This window comes from Rattus norvegicus, chromosome X (genome assembly GCF_036323735.1).
Source record: "Rattus norvegicus strain BN/NHsdMcwi chromosome X, GRCr8, whole genome shotgun sequence".
Taxonomy (NCBI): domain Eukaryota; kingdom Metazoa; phylum Chordata; class Mammalia; order Rodentia; family Muridae; genus Rattus; species Rattus norvegicus.
In genome coordinates this window covers 152,352,042-152,377,497 of record NC_086039.1, presented here as the reverse complement: position 1 = coordinate 152,377,497, position 25,456 = coordinate 152,352,042, and the positions used below count along the sequence as shown (strand labels likewise).

General features: G+C 37.9%; 1 protein-coding gene across 2 annotated transcripts; it reads right to left on the bottom strand.

The window, feature by feature from the left end:
* Positions 1 to 446: 446 nt before the first annotated feature.
* On the bottom strand, positions 447 to 23,260 carry Fmr1nb (FMR1 neighbor). 2 transcript variants are annotated; one of them, NM_001400936.1, is made up of 7 exons: positions 22,895 to 23,260; positions 21,035 to 21,130; positions 19,801 to 19,818; positions 17,587 to 17,724; positions 14,969 to 15,065; positions 1,228 to 1,319; positions 447 to 573 (listed from the first exon to the last, which is right to left on the bottom strand). In NM_001400936.1, the coding sequence occupies exons 1-7, from the start codon at positions 23,163 to 23,165 to the stop codon at positions 557 to 559; spliced, it is 729 nt and encodes a 242-aa protein (NP_001387865.1). In that variant the 5' UTR covers positions 23,166 to 23,260; the 3' UTR covers positions 447 to 556. The 2 variants fall into 2 exon arrangements, with proteins under 2 accessions (NP_001387865.1, NP_001387866.1); NM_001400937.1 differs by lacking the exon at positions 19,801 to 19,818.
* Positions 23,261 to 25,456: the final 2,196 nt, after the last annotated feature.

Below are 25,456 nucleotides of genomic sequence, written 5' to 3'. Positions count from 1 at the left end.
CATGGACCCACAGGTTAGAGTTAATTTTATAAAGAAAAAATGATCTAAAGTTTTATTTTGGTATGTGTGATATATGTGTTGGAGGCATGTGGATAAACACACCTATGCATGTGAGGAAGCCAACAAAGGAGTTTCAGGTGTCATGTTCTATCACTTTTGGCCTTTTTCCCTTAAGGCAGGGCCTCTCACTGAACTGGAGGTAGACTTATAGCCAGCAGGCTCTAGTGACTGTCTCCAAGTTCCTCCCTCCCCAACAGTGCTGAAGTTAGCATGTCCAGCCAACCCATAGTTCTGAGTATTCAAGAGTCAAACTCAGATTCTCATGCTTACACAGTAGGCACTTGAATCACTGATCCATTTCTCTGGTCCCAATAAGACTACTTAAAAAACAACAACAACAACAACAACAACAACAACAACAACAACAACAAATATAACCCAGATTCTGATGTGGTGTATGCAATAGAACTTTATTTTGATTGGAAAGTACAACGAAAAATAGACTTTCTAAACTGGATTTAGATGACTAAGGAAGTCTCTTCTGGCATCTGCATTCTCAACCAGAAATTAAAGCTATGAGAGAAAAAGAGAATAGAGTTAAGCAACTTGAAAGGACTAATATACACATATAACATAATCTATTATAAAAGTAAATGACAGCAACACAATTTTCAAACTAATAAAACTGTATATGCTGATCGACATGTACTTTAAAAGTCTGATGAGCACATGGATCTCATTTTGTACTTCCAGCTGTTTCTTATACTACCTGCTCCTTAAATATGCACAATGCAATATTAGAAGGAGTTGAAAAAGGAGACCTTACCTCCTAATCACATCCCATGGACTCAAATAAAATCTTAAAGGTGTGCCAGCCTTTCCTTAGGTAAGTGCTATGCTCAAGACACATTAGTAACTGTGGCCATAATTATTTTTCAAATAGCACTGAGAATTAGAGTCAAAACAGGACAATTTCATTTCTTTTTTTACTGTGAATAAAGAAACTATTCTTTAGCAAATCACTTTGATACATCTCTTCACTACTTTATTGTCATCCAAAGATCCCTAGTTGTCGCAGTTTCAGGTAATAAACTTTCTGAAATATTTTCCTGCAAAAGTGCCAGTCAAATATATTGATCATGGACATATAAAGTTACCAACATCAGTGAGGGTTTCGACTTTCTATGCTCCCATCAGTTTACTCCGGCCTCCTGCTCCTCCTATTACCTCTCTCTTCTGACACCATCCTTCCTTTCGGCTCCTTCTTCAGTTTTGCTTTCTGTTTCTTCAAAACCTTCAATATCCTGTTCATTTTCTTCCTTAAAATATTAAACCATGTTACAATATGTAAAGTTCAAATGCACCTTTCCTTTTCAACAGTAGTAAGAGAGCTGCTGCACTATGTGCCCACATTACTAAACTTTCCTCTCTTGACTTTTTTACCTCATTCGAAAAAGAAATGTACTTCATTTGGCTCCTTCAAATTTATCACTACACACTACCATGCTCATTAATCACTGTGATCATATGTTCCTCCACAATCGATGTGGCATCAAATTCCTCTGTAACATGAATGCTACCTACTTGATAACCTCCTTACATATTTTCTAACCTAGGACACCTTCCTTTTTACTCCTATTCCAGAAAGAATTCCCTATCCTATGACCATCAAATCAGTAGTAATGGTTAATACTACATTATTATTACAATTTCCAAAGCATTCTTTTATACTTACTTTTGAGGTCATTTTAGCAATGAGGATATGATGTGCCAAAATCTTACCCAGATACCTCATATAGTTTATCTCATTTAATTCTCACAAAAATCCTAGAAGGTACTGGATTTCCTATTTGGAAATTATTAAACTAGCACTTTTACCAAGTATCATCATGCACCACCTATTACACACTACCCTCAGGCGTGTTACAAAGTATATCACTAATGCCATTATACATATGAATGTCCTTATTTAACTTTTATAATTTTTAAATTAAAATATAATTACATATTTCCCCTTTCCTTCCTCCAAACCTCTCCCATGTCCACCCCCTCACATCCATGACCTTTTAATTATATAGTTCATATGATAATACTTGTACCTAGAACCTCATTTAATTTTCCTGATGACAAACACAGGCACTAACTCTATCATTCTGTTTTGTAGATAAACTGAGACACTAATAAGGAAAGTAAGGTTGCCAAATTACTTAATGAGCCAGGATTCAAATCCAGACCTAGAAAATAAAGTACATTTTTTCTACCTCTGGGCTAACCTATAACTTTCTCCAATCTGGGCATGTGAGTCCTTTAGGAGAGAACATTACCTTAGAAATATTAGTTCATTTTTATCAAGAAATTTTTATTATTGTTTATAGAGCTTTTGGTTTCTAAAGAACTAAACACACATGAAATAGGGGCAAAAGTAATTTTCATGGCAGAGGTTATGTAGGGAAACCCAAAGGAGAGAGAGAAAAGATTAGCTTGTAAGATTAGAAAGAGAACGTAACAGATTCCCCATCCTTTTACCTCACTGCTAAGCAGCATAAGGAAGAGAACATCAAGCCACCCAAAATTGTCCAGAGCAACTAGGCTCTGAGCATGTGGGAGCCAGAGATAAATAAACCCGTCTTTGAAAGGATGGCTTTGAAGGTAATGCTCAGTCTTCTAGCTAAAACTACATTACTGGGTTGTCACTGAGCTCCAGTAGGTAAGATAGATGAGAAGGGAAGAAAAACTCTTCCTTCAATTAATCATAAAAACATTTCCAGGTATAAAATGAAACAGTGAGTGAAGGCTAAAAATATATTTATATGATTTACCTATTACCTCTTTATGTTGTTATGTTGTTAACTGCAGTCTCAGGGGAGGGAAGAACTAAAACTACATAGTTCTCTATCTATTATAGCCACTTATGTATAATATACGTTTTTTTTTAAAGAAGCATGATGTGATTTGCTGTTTACTGTTTGACACTTCCAAGGAACTTTGGGAAGCATTTCATAATAAAATACATTAACATTTCTACAATAAAACATATGCACATTCATTCTAAGCAGTAAATAAGAGTAGAATAAAACATATCAAATTAGATCAGCATCTGTTGCTTAAATGACTTAGAAAAATTATTAAGGTTTATAGAATTTTTAGACATCCAGAATTATAGATAAGAAATTAATGAAATTAAGGCTCATATAAGTCTCCAGATTCTGTAACATGAATATATCTTACTTTTCATCATAAATGGCCAGGTGTCACTTATTCATGTGGTTTATTTTAAATTTGGTGAAATATATTTCACCTTTGCTACCAAGGAAAATATGACTTAGTCATATTTGAAACCTACTGAGGGCTGAGGAAATGGCCAAGTAATTAAAAATATATACCACACAAAAACAAAGAGACCTGAGTTTTGGTCCCCAACACCCATGTAAAAGAGCCAAGCATGAAATCCTAACAATATGGATGTCTAAACAAAACCTGCACGATGATAACACCAGATGGCATTTGAAAGTTGACAGAGGAAATCTAGCAAGGTCCCACAAATAAAAAGCACAAATAAACAAACAAACAAGCAAACAAATAAGCAAGCAAACAAACAAACTACAGTCAATTACTTATTCCCTGGAGAATTAGCCTTCTCCAGGGAAAAGTCCTGATAGGTTATCCAGTCCCAAATGTTCAGCCCTAAACACACATACATAACAGTACACTAAATGCACTCAGCAGGTTGCATTTGTGTGTGTGTGTATGTGTGTGTGTGTGTGTGTGTGTGTGTGTGTGTGTGTGTGTGTTTTGACCATGTGTGTGTGACTTATAACAACAGTAATATAAAAGAGGTCATAAAGTTGGGTGGGCATGGGGAGCAAGGGGTAAGATTAGAAGGGAAGAATGAAGAGTGGGAATGACATAACAATACTCATGTATGAAAATCTCAAAAACCATAAAACAAATATTTTTAAGGCCAAATATGGTCTCTTTTATCTATAACACTAATGAGGGGAGGGGAGATAAGTGGGTTTCCAGAGACTACTGCATGCAGTGAGACACTGTATCAAAAGATAAGTTGATAAGGGATCAAAGCACTTGATCTCTGGCCTCTGCAAATACACACTCATATGCACATGTGTGCATACACACAGAAACATGTATACATGCATACATACATACATACATACATACATACATACATACATACAGGGGGAGCACACTAACCCATCTATATTTCAAGGGACTTGGTTTTCAGTTCGTCCTTATCACTAAGTGGTCATACTATGACTGAATAAAAGACAGGGTATGTATGATTAGAGCCCTACATGATTAGATCCCCATATCCTAAAGTACTATTGGAGCCTCTTGCCAGCTAAGAAAGAATTCCAGCACAATTACTACCTGCTATAAAGGGTGCTGGCATAAAGTTAATATTCTTTCCATATATAGGTATTTTATGTTAAAATAGAACTGACCCAGCCTTAAGTTTTGAGTGTATAACACCCTGTCTATAGGTCCTTACTTTCCCAAGTACTGTCTGAAATTCTGAAAAGAAAATCTTCACCTTGTTTACTTTCCTGTATATTTGTATGCTCAACTTTTACCTTATTAACTTTTATCCTACCAGAGGCCTCTTAGAAACCACCCAGTGATAAGATAGCAAACTTGAAACCCACCAAAACAATAGTATATATGATTACTATAAACACTTGCCTTGCTGGTGCATGATACATTTCCATGCCTTTAGTGCCAACACTCTAGGGGCACAGACAAGTGGATCTCTGTGAGTTCAAGGCTAACCTGGTCTACAAAGCTATCAAAATCCAAGTAAGCCAGAGCTACATAGTAAAAAAAAATAAAAACAGAACACTAACAAATCCCAGAACCTATACAGAATGCACAGCCATGCTATGCTGTCAGGCGCCTTGTGCCTTACTTTCTTATCAGTCCTGTTTACTCTCCTTGTCCTGTTGCTCCAAACGACTATTAAAATAACTTCAATAAAATCCACAATTCTGATTCATAAACTATCTAGTCCTGAAATTCTTTTCAGCATCAGAGACATATATCCTGGTTTGGCCTGCGTTATGATCCCAAAATCTTTTGGTAAACTTCTCAGGCTGCTGAAGGTAGTGGTGTCAGTATGCTTCCTTTCCCATAACCCCAAAACACTGACGATGTAACTTACAGTGACTTCTGATGTAAAAGTTGAATATTCTCTCTCATATTTATTGAAAATACACAACAAAGAAATTAGGGGTAAAATGATTTGTTCTGTATATCCTAAATGGCATATTCATAAGCTGATAATTTCAACAAGTTGAAGTCAGTCACTGTAGGCATAGGTAGAAAATGGTAGAAAACAACAAAAAGAAACCAAGTCCAGTATGGGCAAAAGATTTAAGAACTGAAAGAGCTGAAAGGGATTACAACCCCATAGGAAGAACAATATCAACTAATTGTACTACTCAGAGCTCCCAGAGACAAAACCACCAATCAAAGAGTATACACAGAGGGATGCATGTCTCCAGATATATATGTAGCAGACAATGGCTTTATCTGACATCCATGGGAGGGGAGGCCCTTGGTCCTGTGGAGGTTTGATGCCCCAGCACAGGGGGATGCTTGAGCTAGAGCACTAAGAGGAGAGTGGGTGGGTGGAGGAGCACCTTCACAGAGGCAAAGGGGAGGAGGGGGAGGGGAGATGGGGAGGTTATGAAGTGGTAACCTGGGAAGAGGGATAACATTTGAAATGTAAATGAATAAAATGATGATGAAGAGGAGGAGGAGGAAGGGGAGGAGGAAGAAGAAGAGGAAGAGGAAGAGGAGGAGGAGGAGGAGAAGGAGAAGAAGAAGAAGAAGAAGAAGAAGAAGAAGAAGAAGAAGAAGAAGAAGAAGAAGAAGAAGAAGAAGAAGAAGAAGAAGAAGAAGAAGGAGGAGGAGGAGGAGGAGGAGGAGGAGGAGGAGGAGGAGGAGGAGGAGGAGGAGGAGAAGGAGGAGAAGGAGAAGAAGGAGGAGGAGGAGGAGGAGAGGGAGGAGAGGGAGGAGAGGGAGGAGAGGGAGGAGAGAGAGGAGAGGGAGGAGAGGGAGGAGAGGGAGGAGAGGGAGGAGAGGGAAGAGAGGGAGGAGAGGGAGGAGGAGGAGGAGAAGGAGAAGGAGAAGGAGGAGAAGGAGGAGGAGGAGGAGGAGGAGGAGGAGAAGGAGGAGGAGAAGGAGGAGAAGGAGGAGGAGGAGGAGAAGGAGGAGAAGGAGGAGAAGGAGGAGGAGGAGGAGAAGGAGGAGAAGGAGGAGAAGGAGGAGGAGGAGGAGGAGAAGGAGGAGGAGAAGGAGGAGAAGGAGGAGGAGGAGGAGAAGGAGGAGAAGGAGGAGAAGGAGGAGGAGGAGGAGAAGGAGGAGGAGGAGAAGGAGGAGAAGGAGGAGAAGGAGGAGGAGGAGGAGAAGGAGGAGAAGGAGAAGGAGAAGGAGAAGAAGGAGAAGAAGGAGAAGAAGAAGGAGAAGAAGAAGAAGAAGGAGAAGAAGAAGGAGGAGGAGGAGGAGGAGAAGAAGAAGAAGAACAACAACAACAACTCAAGAAGTTAACGTCAAAGAAAAAACACCCCCAATCAAAATATGGAGTATCCAGCTAAACAGAATTCACAACAGAGGAATATCAAATGGCAGAGAAGCACTTAAATAAATGTTCAAAGTCCCTAGTTATCAGGGAAATGTAAATCAAAACAACCCTGAGATTTCACCTCACACCAGTGAGAATGGCTAAGATCAAATACTCAGGTGACAGCAGATGCTGGCGAGGATGTGGAGAAAGAGGAACACTCCTCCAGTGTTGGTGGGATTGCAGACTGGTACAACCATTCTGGAAATCAGTCTGGAGGTTCCTCAGAAAATTGGACATTGAACTGCCTGAGGATCCAGCTATATCTCTCTTGGGCATATACCCAAAAGATGCCCCAATATATAAAAAAGTCACGTGCTCCACTATGTTCATATCTGCTTTATTTGTGATAGCCAGAAGCTGGAAACAATGCAGATGTCCCACAGTGGAAGATGGATGCAGAAAATGTGGTTCCTTTACACAATGAAACACTATAAAACTATTAAGAACAAGGACATCATGAATTTTGCAGGCAAATCAATGGAACTAGAAAATATCATGCTGAGTGAGGTAACTCAGACCCAAAAGGACATGCATGGTATGTACTCACTAATAAGTAGATATTAGCCAAAAATGTACAGAATACCCAGGATACAATCTACAAAACTCAATTAAAATTAACAAGCAGAAGGGCCCAAGTATGGATATTTCAATTCCACTTGGGAGGGAGAAGAAAGCAATCACAGGAGGAAGAGGGACAATGAAGGGACTTGGATGAGAGGGGGAGGGGGAAGGGGAACATGATTAGGTATTGACGGGGACAGAAGGGAAGCCCTGAAGACCAGCAGAATGACTGGAAATATGCAAGGGGGAGACCCCTCTAGAATGTACCAGAGACCTGGGAGGTGAGAGACTCTCAGGACTCAAAGGGAGGGACCTTAGATAAAGTGCCATCAAAAAGAAGGATAGGGTTGCTATCCCACAGTCAAAACCTATGGCCCAGAATTGTTCCTGTCTAAAAGAACTGCAGGGACAAAAATGGAGAAGAGACTGAGGGAAGGGAGGTCCAGTGACCGGCCCAAATTGGGATCCAGCTCAAGGGGAGGCCCCAAGTCCTGACACTATTACTATAGTGTGCTGGCAGACAGGAGCCTAGCATGGCTGTCCTCCAAGAATCCCAACAAGCATCTTACTGAGACAGATACAAATACTTACACCCCAACTAATGGAGTGAAGTCAGGGGCCCTAGGTAGAATTAGGGAAAGGTTGAAAGAAACTGAGGAGGAGGGTGACCCCATAGGAAGATCACCAGTCTCAACTAACCAGGAACCCTGAGACACTGAGTCACCAACCAGGCAGCATATACTAGCTGGTCTGAGGCCCCAGACATAGACACAGCAAAGCACTGCATGGTCTGGCCTCAGTGGGAGAAGACATGCCTAATCCTCTAAAGACTTGAGGCCCAGGTAGTAGGGAAGCCTGGTAGTGGAAGAGACATCTTCTTGGAGACAGCAGGGAGGAGGAATAGGATGAGGAACTATGGAAGGATGGACTAGAAGGGGGTAAAGACAGGACTATAAAACTATAAACATAATAATAAAAATGAATAAATAAATACATAAATGTTAGATGTAGGATGGCCCAGCCCACTGTGGGTAGTGCTACCATAGGTGATTGTCAGGTGGTCCTGGGTGGTATCAAAAGCAAGCTGGGTGAACTGTGAGGTGCAAGCCAATAACAAGCATTCTTCCTTCGCCCCTGCCTCCAGGATTTCATTGAATTGCTGCTCTGATCCCCATCACTGTCCTGGACCTGTGGATTGCTGTCTCTATGCAGGTGAGGGCAGGCACAAGGTGAGGCAAGGCTTGTGATTGGGCAGTGGAAAAGAAGGTGAGCTGAGAGTTTTAGAAAAGGGATAGATAGGGACAGAGAAGACAGAAAGACAGAGAAGATGGAGGAAGAAGGGGATGAACCTTATCCACATGGCTTTAAATGGTCACAGGTAGCTATGAATATTATAGAAGGGATAAAATAATGTGGGAAAATTTATCCAATCTAGGTGGGCAGCTTATATCAATATCAATTGGCTCTGAGTTTACTGTGTGGGTATTTTGTGGGTTGAGAATTTACTAATATAAATCTGACTGATAAATTACAAGCCTCTACAGTTTTGATTTCACTGGGTTCCGGGGATTTGTATCAGCTAATCGCAGGGAGAGATGACTGGGAATGCGAGCAGGTTCTGCAGCAAGTAAACTGCAAGTTGGGCAGCCACCTCTTTGGGACTATGGAGGTGGGGAGACCATCGTACTAGATAGAGAATTGTTGGTGATGGTGTGGATTAATTTTTAATATTACATGCAACACCACCCAAGTTGCTTTTGGTCATGATGTTTTATCACACCTAAGAGAAAATTAACTAAGACAACATACGCAGACACAAAGCAAGTCTCAACACATAGAAGAAAACATTCTATCTAACCACTATGGACTAAAGCTGGCTATGAACAATAGAAAACAACAGAAACTATACAACCTCATAGAAACTGAACAGCTCATACTAAGTGAAAAACGGGTCAAGAAAGATTGAGAAGGAAATGAAAAACATTTTAGAATTGAAAGAAAATGGAAACACAACATACCCAAACCTATGAAACACAACGACAATGATATGATTCTAAGAGGCAAGTTCATAGCACTGAGTGCCTACATGAAAGAAAACATAGATCTCATATTAGCAACTTAATGACACACAAGAACAAATACAAATAGTTGATGGGAAGAAATAATAAAATTCAGAGCTGAAATCAGTAAGACAGAAATAAACAGCTACCAACAACAACAAGATAAAACAAAGATTTATTTGAGAAAAATCAATGACCTTGATAAACCTTTAGCCAAATTAACTAAAGGCATATAAAAAAATAAGCAAGCTTAAAATCTGGTATAAGCACCCCCCCCAAAAAACCTAAAAAATAAAAACAGCTTATCTGTTATGGCAAAACATACAGATGGAGTATCAGAGGATGTATTGCCATTACAGATTTCTTCTAATATAGACAACTTTGAGGGCCACAGTCCTTTGAAAAGAGTGGGTCATTTCTGGTGCTTTGACTGGCATGGTATGGATTTTGAGTGTACACAGTTTCCTTCCCTTTTTCCTTCAGTAGCTTAGCAAGAACCTCAGAAAATGGAGCGTGACCACTGCTTTACCAGCATGTTCATAAACACACCTTGTTCCTGATAGCACTGAACATGGGATCTAACTCCTACATATGTCGAAATGCATTGGATATTTACAGAAATCAAGTAATAGTACTGTTTTTAAGAGATGAATCAGGGGGTTGGGGATTTAGCTCAGTGGTAGAGCGCTTGCCTAGCAAGCGCAAGGCCCTGGGTTCGGTCCCCAGCTCTGAAAAAAAAAAAAGAAAAAAAGAAAAAAAAAGAAAAAAAGAGATGAATCAGAAGGACAATTTGGAATTAGACTGAAGAAGAGTGAGTAGATGAGCGTTCCAGGTAAATGTCCAAACTGACTTGCCAAACATCCTTTCTCCCTCTTTAACTAAGGGCAAAATCAGTATTCTAAAAACCAGGACCTTTCTCCAGAGCCTGCCCTTCACCCTACCACTCCACCACCCCATCACCCCACCTCCACACCACCCCATCACCCTACCACTCCACCACCCCATCACCCCACCTCCACACCACCCCATCACCCCACCACTCCACCACCCCATCACCCTACCACTCCACCACCCCATCACCCCACCACTCCACCACCCCATCACCCTACCACTCCACCACCCCATCACCCCACCACTCCACCACCCCATCACCCCACCTCCACACCACCCCACCACTAGTAGCTATCTTCCACATCCTACTTGCAGCCTCATTCTAGATACTGTGTCTGTATTAAGAACACCTTAAGTTGGATACATTCCAATGACTTCTCTGGAAATCGATCCTGGTTTTAGCCTTTGAATGAGGTCCTTGGCTCTCTTTTGCCCTTCTGAAACTATTTGCTTATGACAAGAAAGCAGTCAAGATTTGGACTGTACTGTCATTGCAACCCTAAATCAGACAGGGAAAGGACCGATTTCATAAGAAAATTAAACAAAATTGTTGGCAGTACAAAGATGTTTTTTCCCACAGATCACAATGGAAACCAGGATGGTAATCATGAAAAAGTGTTTCCTTGAAAAAGGAAAATACCTGTTTTCTGCCCAGATGGCCAGCAGTGGATATTGTTAACACCTGGTGACCTTTTTGCTATCTGTAGAAGCAGACCTCATCTAGAATATTGATGTGAAGACTCTTCCCTCCCTGGACCATTCTTTAGCTCCTGGTTAATAGAAGCCATCCTTAAAGGAGCTGTCACATTTACTGCTGACCTTTAGGTTATCTCTGTTAGGGACTACGTTACATTCTAGGCCTTTTAGCTAGAGAGTGCACCGTCATGGTTACATGCACTTTGTAAAGGAGTTTCTGTAGTCACACCTTATGCTTTATTGTGCAGCTGGAGCAGGAGTCATTGTTGCCTGGAAGCCCTTTTCCAAATTCTACTGTTTAAATATGTCTATAATCAACTGCCTACCATCAGCCTTTCTAGAAGTTTTGATTCAGGTTGACAAAATCTGAAGTAAATTTTCATTCTCACCTCTTTGCAGATCACTGCCTGCCTTGACGTCTGTAGAGACCCTTCACGAAATAAATAAACAACAAAAAATAAACCCCCCACACACACACACAAGAGCAGGGAGCCTAAACAAACAGATATTGCATAGTGAGATAAAGAAAGGGAAATAATCAACAAAGGGTTCCAAGGTTCTAGCTTAGAAAACAAAAGAACTATTGCAGTGTTAAATCTAGATGGCCGGGAGAAGATGAAGATAAGTTCATGTGTTCACATAAGGTGTTGAAAGAATATCAAATTCATGAAAGCACTTGGGAATTCAAGATTCCTATTTAAGAGGTACCCATTCTGAGACTCAGAATATGATGGTACAATGACCTCGTATCTATATAATGGTAACATGACCTTAAATTTAGTCTTGGAAATCATCTAACTCAAGTCTGTAAGATAACCAATACAAAAAATTTAAGCTCAATAGTCATATAACTGGTGGCAAGATCAGAATTAAGGCACAGGTATTTTTATGTGTTCTATTACGTACTTCTAATAATCTCTAAGAAATGAGAAGAAAATTGGGGAGAGAAGCGGTAGAAATGAGACATCTAAAAGGGAGCACTAGAAATGTAGTTCAATGACAGAGAACTAGTCTTGCATAAGCAAGGCCCTGAGTTTGATGCCCAGCAATAGAAGGAAAAAAAAAAACATAAAAAGAAATCCAAGGGAGGAAAGTTAAAAGAACAAAGCAGTCAACACTGATAACTAAACCAAAGGTTAGCAAACATGAGGTTTGGGAAAGGGCCACTCACTGCATTCTTCAAAAAATGTTTTAAGTTTCTTGGCAACAGACTATCAGACTGTTCTTTTTAACAGTATCTACTACTCCAGAATTCTCAAAACACTTCTGCAGGATTCCTTGTGACAGGAACATCTTACACTTGTAATCCTCATGTAATGAGCTTATATTATTGCTTCAGAACAATTTATACTGAATACCTTGCAAATACTGACTTTATAGAATTTCAGTTCCATAGTCTTACAAGAGTTTTATTTCATCCACATTGACATCTGGCATATTTTATCAAAGTTCCTACAGAAGAATCATTCTTTTAAAATTTATAGATTTAATTTCTTCTGAGTTTATATGAATATCATGCTAAGAACTCCAAACCTTCCAATATTGCCCAGTTATTACATACAGCTTATCAAAAAGTATTACTGATTATATTGTATGATAAAATGAAACATAAAAACACAGGGATTAAATACATAAATGCTTTTCTGCTTTATTCAATGATGAGTTTAAGGCAATCTTTGATATATTTATTCCCAGTTCTTTACAAGTCATTCTAAGAAAATAAGTGACAGTAAGACTATAATCATAATGAGAACCACATTAGAATGTGAGAATCACACAGCACATTGGTCTGAACATGGATATTTTATGGATTTACATGGGATGTGTATTCCATATACACTTATCAGATATAGTCTTTAAAAACTATTTTTTATTGTCAGATAAAGAAACTATCATTTTCAGACTATGTTCTGAAATTTTTAACATGAAATTACAAATTTAATCCAGCATGAAGAAAAATATGAGAATGTACTTCATCTGAATTAACCTAGCATGGTATTATATTTGAAACTTCAGCTTACCAAGTACAGGTACATCTTTAAGTGTCATATACCATCTAATGGAAATAGCACTTGCACATGAATGTAAACTAAAAACAGATCAAGATTAGAAAGTGAATTTGTTACTTCATACTACTGTCATTGTCACTTAATCTAATGGTTGTGATTCAAGTATCCTCTGCTCACCCCTTCCCCACACTGACCCCACCCTTCTACCCCTGCCACCTTTAGAGCTCTCCTCTTCTGCTTCTCTCTGTCCCCCCCACTTGGTCTTTTCCTTCTTCATATAAGTCATTCTTAAGCCTATCAGTGGCACTTAAACCTAGTGAAGCTTCTGATCCCTATTAATGAGGCTAAATATAGGTGTTACACAACCTTGAGGGTGCAGTGAATTTCAAAATACATCGTATATGCAAGTTTAATTAAGCTATTTAGTAGCAAATACTTATAAAGCTTTCCACTTCTGTTCTGTCCTCTCTTTTGCATTTGCAACTAGTCCAAGCAGGCATGAATTTCTGTGTACTTGGATTATATCAAATCTGACCTCAAGTCTAGAAATAAACTGGAGACTCAGTAGCAATTATACCGAGGACAAAATTCAGCATCCTCTGTTTAACTGCCTCTTGTCACTTTTGAGCAGAGGATGGATGCTTTTCCTGAGGACATGGGTTGGATTCCAAGTACACACAAGTTAGCTTGCAACCATCTATAATGCCAGTCCTAGAAGGTTTGATGCTCTCCTCATACCTCCTTGGGCACCTGCCAAGTACACAGTGCAGGCATGTATGTGAGCATGCATGCAGATAAAACACCCACACAACTAAACACATAAATATTTCTTTTTTAAAAAAAGATGACATGACTTTACTTTAAAGAAAGAGGGAGAGACAGAGACAGACAAAGAGAGGTGGAGAAAGGCTATGGAACAGAAAGCACACACACAAGTAAGAGGACTTGGTAAACAACCACAAGGACTTGGGTTGGGTCATTAGCAGCTACAGCAACAACAAAGAAGCTGGACATGGCTTTGTGTACCTGGAATCTCAGCCTTTCTCAAATGCATAAAGCAGAGGGTGATAGGCCAGAACAGCTAGCATTCCCTAGCCTAGTTGAAAACACAGGCACAAGCATATACCACAAAGAAAATTATCCACTCAAAATTTGAAGCTAAATGAGATCTGAGAAAAAGAATTGACTTGGATGCAAGTGGGAATAGTTGAAATGCCGTGATTTAACAGAAAAACTCCAAATTATGTATGAAAGTTGCACCTTGTGGTACAGGCCTATCATCTCAGCTATGCAGAGGCTGAGGGAGAAAAAACAAAAGTACAAGGCTAACCTGACCTATTTAGTAAATTCAAAGCCAGACTAGGCATCTCGATGAGACCCTGACTGGAAATAAAAAGGGAAAAGGCTGGGGACTTAGGAGACACTTGTTCGCAGTCATGCCTGTGGTGACCCTGTACTTGAACCCGAATATGTGATTTCCCTAATACTATGCTTCCAAATCCCTAGCATTTTTTCAGTGTTAGGAATTGGAACATCTGAACCTCGTGAAAAGGACAGGCTACACTGTTTAGCTGTATTCCCCCTGTTTCACACTTTCATACTCATTCTGGCTCTGCAATGTACCTTCATACCCATCCCACTGCAGTGGGGGGAGATCTACAAAAAACAAACAAATTTGCAAGCATCAAATGCTAGTTTTCCATTGGGATGTTATATAAGTCTACAAAAAACATCTGGCATGACTTCCTGTAAAGACAGACCAATGTTTTATGGCCAAGGACTGAAGAGCAGTGGCAGCCAAACACTTCCAGCGATCTCTTTCATTTACACTTAACTGCTCCAACTCCGTCTCCAGCACCAACATCTCCAGTTTGCTGAGGTTTTTTTCCTCCCAGTTGTGATTTCATTTTATGATCAAATATACAAAGCTTATTAAACAGTATATCTAGTACTTGTGGGGGAAAATAACCAATGAAAAATTTGATAATTTTATTTTTAGGTTTTCTCAAAAAACAAAAGAAACCCAATAACCCCTTCATATTTAAAGCACTGGAATAAATACCCACATATAGTTAGCAATTAGCAAAGAAGGGTTTATGTTTGCCTACCTCCTCCGGCAAAGGGAACAGCAGTACACAGGCAGAAATCCCAGGATTACCATGCTGATCATAACACATCCAAACAGCCGGAGCATCTGTGTAGGCTCTGTTGGTTTAATGATATCCTGTTACTTTTATGACTAGGCAAAAGAAGTAAATCTGAAGTATCTCAAAAACTGTAAGTTAAAAAAGTAAAATAAAATGTGAATCTCTTTATGCTTCAGGTAGGAGTTCTTGAAAAGCAACTAAATGCTACTTTCAAAATGTGACCCCAACAGTATTCAAACAAAATAACCAAGCTGCTTTCTTTGACAACTTATGATTCTTATTACTGGATTCTTTGTATAGTCCTAAGTGTACTTGTTCTAAGGCCATATGTTCTGCAACCTAGAGCATCTGAAGAACAAATCAGTGTATGAACAGTTAACTTGGGAAAGAAATGGCTTCTTCAGTGTTTACTTCCAAATTACAAAGCACTCAAACATGGCATCAACAATGTGCAGGTGAATAAGCATACTTTAGCCTCATAGGCACTTGGAAATGCATTCTAATGTGATTGGGGAATTGCAAGTCAGGACTCGATTTTCTCCACTAAAAGAACCAACTGTTTCTTCACACATAACAGAAACAATAAACTGATGAATGAATTGTATGTACCACGTGACACATTAAAACTGCAACACTATATTCATGATCAAGCTTTAATTTCCATCTTTAATACTAGATGTACATCAAAGAGCTCTAAATTGAAATCTAAGATGTTGTTCTGCATGGATCCTGTTATTATTTCTTAATGCTCTGTCACATCAAATCCATCCATCACCAGACCAACAGTCCCCACTAGCAAATGAAGGTAAGAAAAAAGATGATATATTCTTTAACTTCAGAAAGACATAAAAATCTTGAGAGGGTAAATTTATGTTGAATTATTTGAAAAGAGACAGAATAAAGAGAAGCTAATAAAGATGCCTAGCAGAAAACAATCACGTCTACTACTACATGCCAAGTTGTTGAACACAAGATCCATGGGAAAATTTTTACATAGAAAAAGAATCTGAGAATAAAAGGGTAATCTAAGACACGCTAAACTGGTATCATAGGACTAAGCAGAAACTGAGAGCCCAGAGGAAAAGCTTCCAAGGTAGCCCTGAAGGCCCAGAAGCTGGTAGTGTGCTTGCCTATATGCATGAAGCCAGAGGTGTGACCTTTAGCACCATGGGCTTAAACTAATAGAGCATGCTTGTAATCTCATTGCAAATTCGAGGTCATCATCTGCTAAAAAGAAAGGTCAAAGTCATATTAGAAGTCAAGAGGAAAAAAGAGATCAAATTTTGTTCTGATTTTCTCGTGGCTTCCTATCTCCTACTCCTCACTCCCCTCAAGACAAGTCAGAGAAAGAAGTCCTTTTCCTTAAATCCAGCCATGAACTCAAAACTGGGACTCTGATCTTCCCCTAAATTCAGTATTGGAGATAAAGACATCCTCTGAACTGCTAGCTCCTATGGCATAGGACTCTAATTTGAACGTCTGAGGTTATGAGATAGGAAAATGGGAAGTGCCCTGTTAGCCTTGGCTAAACAGCAAATGTGATGCAAGCCTGAGTTTCATGAGACCACACTTTAAAAAACAAAAACAAGCAATTAGACAAAAAACAAAATCCACAGACAGGAAGAGTGAGAAAGAACAAAAAGAAATCCTTGACCTAATAGCTCATGGGACTTCTATTTCAAAGGCCCTGAGGCAGGTACCCGAGAGGAAGGAATGCTGTGAGGAGATGATGTTAAGAGTTTGGTCATACGTTCTCAGATCTCCTCACTTAAATCAAACTCTTTTTGTCCAATCATTTCCACATGCGCCCATGCATCATAGAATCTGGGTATATTCAACCAAAGTATATTCAACATTGCCTTGCGTCATCAACTCTTAATTCAAAAGAGGCTCAATGTCACATAAACCTATGATCAGATACATTTGTGAGGGTTTTCCTCCTGTTAATCTCTCTTTTGGTCTAAGTATGTCATCTACGACTCTTTACAGTGAATGAGAAGGAATTTCTCTTTGTGGTAGTAAGTGTTGGCTGGCAATTGACCAGCTTTAGAAAAACCTGAAAGACTGTGATACTCACCACTGAGTGTATCTTTAAGGAAAAAATTCTCCACACAGATTAGATCCTGAAAGCTCTCCTGCAATTAATGAATGGTTTGATCACTTGCTACCTTTATAATTTAGAGGCAGGGCCCAAACAGAAAAAGAACATCATGCCAAGGCCTTCTCCCTGAATTTTCCACCTCTGTTTTCACACCTTGATAGTACCTTCGCTCAGGGAGAGCGTCACACCTCATACAAAAGTATAGATGCTTTGAAAAAAGACAGAGTGACTGAACCAAATGAACAGGTTATATTAATTCTGAATGGTTATCATGAAGGGACTAAACAAAAACTTTGAGGGAACTACTTCAGAATTTTTATTAATGCTGTTCGTCTTGGGTTGGGCATTCCTTAGAAATATTAATCTGGGAAATCTAAAGATACACTTGAAACCTTGCAACCCACGTATTTAAATGTTTTTCTACTTGTTTTTTTTCAGTATTTAAATCAAATAAATAAATGAGACAGGATCTACTTACTATCCCTTAGTGGGGCATGGCATTTGATTTCAGTCCCAGATGATGAAAAACAGCACTTGGAACTTAAACATTCAGTTTTGCTGATATATGGCTGGTTATTACATGCCACCAACTCCTTATTGTCCCTGATGATGCATGCTTTCAGAGACAGGAATTCAAGAAAGAATAGTTAGCATGATGAATAAGTACCTTTCACAATCAAATAAATACAAAGCAGGAGAAAAGAGACAATGTAACATAACAGTACATTAAAAATATAAATAATAATGAGGACCACTAAAGTTAAAATGAGAAAACAAAAGTTATCACAGTAATTTAAACATACACTTTCATCCTGGGTAAACTGTAGAAATATACAAATTGCTAACTAATGAGATATCTTTTTGAGACCAGGTCTCCAGCCACAAATGACCCTGAACTCCAGATCCTCCTGCCACAACCTTTTCACTACTAGGATTACAGATGGATACCACATGCCTAGCTTCATGCAGGGGTGTGGCTCATATTCATAGCTTTGTGCATGCTAGGCAAATAGTTTATGAACTGAACTTAGTCCCTAGCCTGGTAAGATAGTTTCAAAAGACCTATAAGCCACAAGGTGGTAGGTAGTAACCCAAAGACAACAAAGAAAAAACTAAATAGCAGTTAAGGATACTTTTTGTGATTCTAAAATCACAACATTTACAGAAAAATAGAGGGAACTAACAATTATTCAAGTAAAGTAACTCAACCTCAGAAACACAAATGCTACATACATGTCATCTCTCATACACACATCCTATAATTTAATTTTTCTATCTTTGTGTATTGGGTTAGCATTCCTTCTAGGTTCTGCCCAGTTACCCGGCAGCAGGAAGATATGCCTGACTCACCATAAAGGGGCTGTTTGACCTCTCCTCACTCTCTTACCCTCTTACTCTCTTATCCTCTCTTCTCTTTTCTCCCCCCCAACACCCCCCCCCGTCTCTTCATGTGTTCCAGCCTGGACTCTCCTCTCCTCTTCTCTCTCTCCATTTCTCCCCCCTCCTTCTGCCTTTTTCTGCCTCTACTTCCTCCTCAACTTCCCTCCCCATGCCCTAAATAAATTCTATTCCATACTGGTTCCTCAGGGGAAAGAGATTTCTCAGCATGGGGCCTTGGAGGCACCCCCTCCACCTCACCATATCTCACTCTATCAAACATATTCTGACCATTTCTTTCTTTTTTTTTTAATAAAACACAACAGTGTGAAACTATGTGGTGGGTATGAAACTAGAAAGGAGACTTATGACAGGGTAAAGAGAATGGGAATGGGAAAAAGAAGAAAAACATAAGCTAAACATAAGTGGGGTATTGAGATGCTCAGTGGTTCAGAGTGTATCACTACCAGAAAACTAGAGTTCAATTCCTTGCATCTATGTCAGGTGGCTCACAGCTGCTTTTAACTCCAGCTCCAGAGGAATCCAATACCTTTGTTTTCACTGGGCACTTGCACACACATGTACACAATCACATACTGACATACAGACACAGTATTAAAACAATAAAAATCAATAGTTGAAAACATAGTATTTATGACATGAAGCAAAGGGGGTACAGAGGCAACGGAATAAGAGCAGAAAAGAAGAGCAATAAACAAAGGAAGGATGAAAATGACAGATGGGAGCCAATCTTTGTATGCTACTTTTAAAAGGCTGACTTAAGAAATATATATATATATATATATGTAAAAACCATTTCAGAATCATAAAAATGTATCCTTAACTGACACACAATAATTGTATACATTTGTGGGCTCAGTGACCTTACAATAAACCTATACTTATGTAAGTATATAGTGTGTGCGTAATGATTATTTTAGAGTAATTGGTATATGCATCATATATATATGTATATATATGTATATATATATATATATATATATATATATATATATAGAGAGAGAGAGAGAGAGAGAGAAATCTCCTTTCCATTAGGTCATTCATAATTATTGTTTTCAAAGCATGTACAATTGATAATTATTAATCCTGTGTTTTCAAATATGTGAATCAACTGGGAATATGGCTTAGTTGATAAACTGCCTGCCTAATATATATGACCCTGGGTTGGATTCCCCAATACCACACAAAACCTGGCTTGGTAGCATGTGGCTCTAATTCTAGAATTTGAAAGGTAGAAGCGAAAGGAACATAAGTTTAATATCATCCTTGACTACATAAAGAATTTGAAGATTACCTTTGGCTATGTTGGTCCCTGTCAAAAATAATAAAAGGAGGAAATGGAGAGAAGAAAAAAAGGAGGGAAGGAGAAGAAATTATTTGATTTGAGGAAAAACAGTTTTATACAGTTGATTTTGATTCAAATTATTGTGTTAGGTTAGGAAAATTAAAATTAAATAAGTAAATATATCTCATCTGAACCATTTTCAAGGCCTTCTTCAGTATTTGAACTACTGCAACCATCCTAGGCAAGTGTTTGACAGTTTATTTCTGATTGTTTTCAAAGCTCTAAAGCTTAAACTGTCACTTACTTTTGTTATATTCAATAAGCCCTTCTTTTAGCCTATCTAATATAACACCTTCCCTGACTCATTTTCGTATTCATGCAACTTGACTATGGCAGTAGCTTTAATTTAAGAACTCATTTATTTTGCTATTCTCATAGGTAGTGGGTGTTACAATAGCTAGTTTATACTTGATGGAACCACTTGAGAAACTTAAGAGTTTTTCTTTTTCCCACAGAAAAGTGGAGTAGTGAGATATGGAATTCATCAATTGATTTAACTTTGTGCTTAGATAAGTAGGTCGGATTTTCTTAGAATGAATTCTACATGGTTTTAGTAAAATCTTTATCATGACAATTTAAGAGAAACTTCACTTTGAAAGGAGGCCACATGCTGTACAAAATAAAACATGTTTTGTGGTTAATAATTCTCAAAGGCCATCATGTATTTGATTTAAAACAAAACTAAACAAACAACAACAAACCACCATATACAATCACAAAACGATGTGACTAGATACCTGAACTCTATCATTAATGCAGGTGGGAAAACGTCTCGTATATTCTATAATTGAGGCACTGCTTAATGCCACAGAAGACATCAATTTCACAATACTGGGTCAGTGACTAAATCAGGCCATGTCACTCAGGTATATTATAAAGGCTTTAAGTATTTCTAAAGGAAAAGTATTTTAAGCAAAATTGAGAATTTAAGCCTCAATCTGCCACATTTGCCTTACAATTATTGTCCCACTTTATCCTCACAATTCCTGGGATATATATCTTCATTATAAGATGAAAACACCAATTCCAGAGAGATTATCTTGTCTAAGGCAAAGGGCAGAGTCAGGGCTCAAATGTAGGTCTGTTCCGCTCCAATACTGAGAAAGCCCACTCTGTCCTGAGTACTTAATTACTGTTTTTAAAACAAGGTCATTTAAGTTTAAAAAAAAAATCGATCACTTACTTGTTGGAAAGAAAAAGTCCAACATACTGTCCCACTGGGGTCCAAGTTCTGCAGTGTCACCGAGCCAGGACAATTTCGTGCTTGGAGGCAGAGAGTCTGAGAAGTGTTAACAAGTGAAATTATTAATCCCAGTACATATAAACATTTGTCATTTTTCAATTAAGCTTTAATAGTAATTAACCTTTGTTTAAACTGATTATGAAAATATAATAGATGGTGCATTTCAGTCTGTAACAGCATAAAGAGCATTGATAATCACATTGTGGTTCTGCTACAAAACTGAAAAAGTATTAAAATTAGCAAATATTTAACATACTGTCTCACACATACTGTTGGACTTCTAGACAATGATTTAAATGACAATTTTGCCTAACAAAATTAAATCTAGTGTTTAAAGGTCTACCAATGGAAAAATCAGGAACAAAAAAGAAAAAAATCAGAAACAGTATGTATTCCAACTAAATTAGAACCTATGTACAAAGTCTTGAAAACTGTTTTGATGGCCTTACACAGGGATACAGAAAGTCTTCCTTAGCCCTCTTTAGTTCTACTACAGAGAACTCAATTTTAGTTTTATTTGCATAATTCTCTCCCATGTAAGAAAAATATTCTCTAGCCATCTCTTTAATTATGATGTTATTCCATTATATGGCTCAATTATTATTTAGGAAATCATTTATGCTGTTTTTAACTCATTTTTTATTTCAAAGAACATTCCAATGATTATCATTTGCTTAGAATTATTAGAGCTATATATTTGCTAATATTTTTAAATCATTTTGATGAATTCTTCATTTTTTTATTATTTGTTTTGTTTGATGATTTTTTTTCTTTCTCATGCTTCAAATTAAACCCAGGGAGGGCCTTGCACACTATACCTCTGGGTTATTATTTTCCAGTAAAACCCTCAAGTATACCTCTAAGAGTAGTACAACCAAATGTCACTTTTCTTGTACCCTCACACCTTTTGTTATCATTAGCTAATCTAAGAGCCAAAATAAAATAATCTAGTGCTAGCAAGATGAGTCGTGATAAAAGCACTTGCCAAGCAAGTCTGACAACCTACATTTGATCCTTGGAAGGTAAGTATAAAGGTAGGAAGAAAAGAACTGACTTGACTCTACAAAGTTGTCCTCTGACCACCATATGCAGTCTACGGTATACACAAACATCCATTTACTCACACACACATACATACATTCCCACATAATAAAAACATTACTTTTTATTATTCTAAAATATAGTGTTATTATTCATTATAATACAAATAGTATAATTAACATAATTGTATTGATATTATTGATAGTGAAAAATAATATAGCACATTTTAATAATATATAAGTATAAGTACTGTTTATAATTATGATTATTATAATTATAGTTGATACAATACTGCTAATTTATATAACTATAATATAATGGTATGTTATTAATATTAATATGTTATATTATTATATTATGTAATTATAATATAATAATTATTATTATAGGTGCTAGTGAAATGCTCAGTAGTTAAGAGCACTTTTTGTTTCAGAGGACCAGAGTTCACCACTGAATCCCCAACCCATCCCCTCAGCACTGATTCATATGCTCCCGCAAACCCTACCCCTCCTCTTCCCAACTCCTGTGCCTTACTTATCCAAACATCAATCTTCACTATCCCCTTATCAGTCCACTTAGCCCTCTGTTTTGCCCTGCCACCTTTGGCCCCATTACCCCTGCTGACTAGCACCCCAATCACTCTCCTTTTGCTCCAATCCCTCCAGACCCAACCCATCACTCTGCCCCAAACTTGTCTTCATCTTCCTCACATTTCCCAAGTCCTTGCCACCCCTTCTCTAGCCTAGAATGAACACTCACCAGGGTTCACAAGATAGCACAAGATCACCAGAATCCAGAGTAAAAGCAGAAGCAGGCCTATGTGCCTTCGTGCCCACAAATTTTGTAGACACTGGCTTATTGCAGTCCAGAAGCCAAACAGAGAGGCACCGGCCATGTTGTTTCCATGGCCAGAACTCGGAGTCTGGCCTCTGTTACCAGTATCAGCAGATATTATCTTAGAATGTGCTCCACGGTAAGCATGGCTTTTAGATCTATTCCTCCCTGGCCTTGGTTTGAGATCTGAAGGCATGACTCAGATCTCTAACCAACCACCCTAAGGAGACAGTGACAACTCACTGCTTGTGGGCGGCCCAGAACCTCAGCAGTTAAACTCTCGTGGGACTTGAAACTCTCATGGAACTTTGGGCTCTCATGACGGCTGGTGATCTCACGAGATTTGAGCAATTCTATCTATGACGTTTCTTCCTTCCTTCCTTCCTTCCTTCCTTCCTTCCTTCCTTCCTTCCTTTCTTTCTTTCTTTCTTTCTTTCTTTCTTTCTTTTTCTTTCCTTTTTTTCTTTCTCTTTCTCTTTCTTTCTCTCTTTTCTTTTCTTTCTTTCCTTTCTCTCTCTCTCTCTCTCTCTCTCTCTCTCTCTCTCTCTCTCTCTCTCTCTTTCTTCCTTTCTATTGGATTTTTTTAAACTTATATTTCAAATGTTATCCCCTTTCCCGGTTTCCCATCCATAAACCCCCTATCCCATACCCCATCCCCCTTCTTCTATGAGGATGTTCCCCCACCCATCCACCCACTGCTCCCTGCCTCTGTAGTCTTCCACACATTTTAAACCTTTGGATTTTAAACCTTTGGATGGATGGCGTTTTATGTACTTCCACTCCACTTACCATGTTATGCACATGTGTAAATGTTTACTTAATACATGAAGGAGTTTTGTAGTATGTGTACTAGAAGCATTGCTACTCATTGTATATTAACAAAAATAAATAACTAAAATAACAAATTTCATTAGGCTTCTAATTCCTCTTAACATTCCTGTTTGTGCTATAGTCATCATTGTCACTATAATTTGTCACATGTAATAGACATTAGCCAAAATGGCTTTCTAAACACAAATTTTTAATTATTTAAAATACAATGAACTTAAGAAAATCAGCTTCCTAATCATAGTCTCCACATCAAGAATTCAATGACTGCCTGTCTTGTGTAGCTTGTGACTATCATCTTGGACATAGGGAGTATTTATGTAGTGGTAGAAAGTTGTTTTTTGTGGTACTGAATGTGAAACATCTAGAGTCAATATGACAGATACTCAATAGATAATTATATAGTAGGACATTATAAGTGAAATAAAATGGTATTTTCCTTCCATAACCCCTAAATTTGAGTTACAAATATGCAAAAGTATAGAAGCAAATTTTTTTAAAAATTAGAATAATTAAAAATGTACATAGTTTATTAGCATACTTTGAAGAACTTGAAACCCTTCCACTTACTAGATCTGAATGTGTCATATTTCAAATGAGATGCTTCATATAATCTACATCCCCCTTTCTAGCTCTAGAATCTGTCTCATGGACAAATCACATTAATTCTCTTACCTTTTTTCTCAAAGGACCCTTAAAGTGATACTTCAATTAGTATTACCTTAATGCATTTGTGTTTAGAAGGAATGTGAAAAATACTCCCCTTAATTACATTTCCATTTTTACTCTTACAGTATATATTCACTTCTACAAATTTCCTTCTTACATTTCCATCTTTATCCTGAAAGTACATATTTACTTTCTACTAATTTTCTTCTATCACTCCTTACAAAATTACTAGATGTTGTATTAAAGGAGAAGTAGGAAAGATTTCCTATTCATAATAATTAAAATTTATTACATACTGCTCCCCACTCCAATGTCAGGGAATATTTTACAATGATCTTTAACTACAGGAGATGACAAGATAACAACCTGCTTCCCATTTCTTTTATTTTTGTTTTGCTGTTTTCTTTTGCTTCAGCATCACCAAAAGTATTTTAATTAGAACACGACTTTTCCAAAATATTTAACAACTGCTGAAACTATTGTTTTTAACTGGGAAGCCATAAATTGTCTGAGATTTTGCTCTCTATTTTCATGTTCATGGTAATTGGAGTTTCACAGATTCCAGCATAAAATGCAAAACTATTGAGTAGGTGACAAAGAGCAAAAACATTCTTCTTATATATGCAAAAAATCAATAGACCCATGAAACATTGTCTTACAACAACAAAAACCTTATCCATGTTATAGCATATATGAAAAATAAAGTCATTAAATACAGAATTTGAGAGATTTTTAATCAGGTAAGGACTGATGGTCCTTACACAATGCAATCTGCCCAAACAATCTCCAGATTTGAGTATTTCCAGGTATTCATGCCCCCTTCCCACAAAAATCAGTACAGTTTCTATCTTTCTTATCTATTTTTCAGCTTCATAAAAATATTTTATGCTGTAAAGTTAGAAAGAGCAGATGCTTATTTAACTCGCATTGAAAAGTATGGCATGAACATGTGTGCAATATCCAATAACCTTGTTTATCTGGCATCATAAC

Excerpts from the sequence above, each read along its gene's own strand:
- Fmr1nb (NM_001400936.1), bottom strand. The coding sequence starts at position 23,165 with ATGCCTTCAGATCTCAAACCAAGGCCAGGGAGGAATAGATCTAAAAGC. Across the intron at positions 15,066-17,586 it reads CCATGCCCCACTAAGGGATA|AGCCTACACAGATGCTCCGG; the intron begins GTAAGTAGATCC and ends TTAAACCAACAG. Across the intron at positions 1,320-14,968 it reads TGTTCCCTTTGCCGGAGGAG|GAAGAAAATGAACAGGATAT; the intron begins GTAGGCAAACAT and ends TAATATTTTAAG.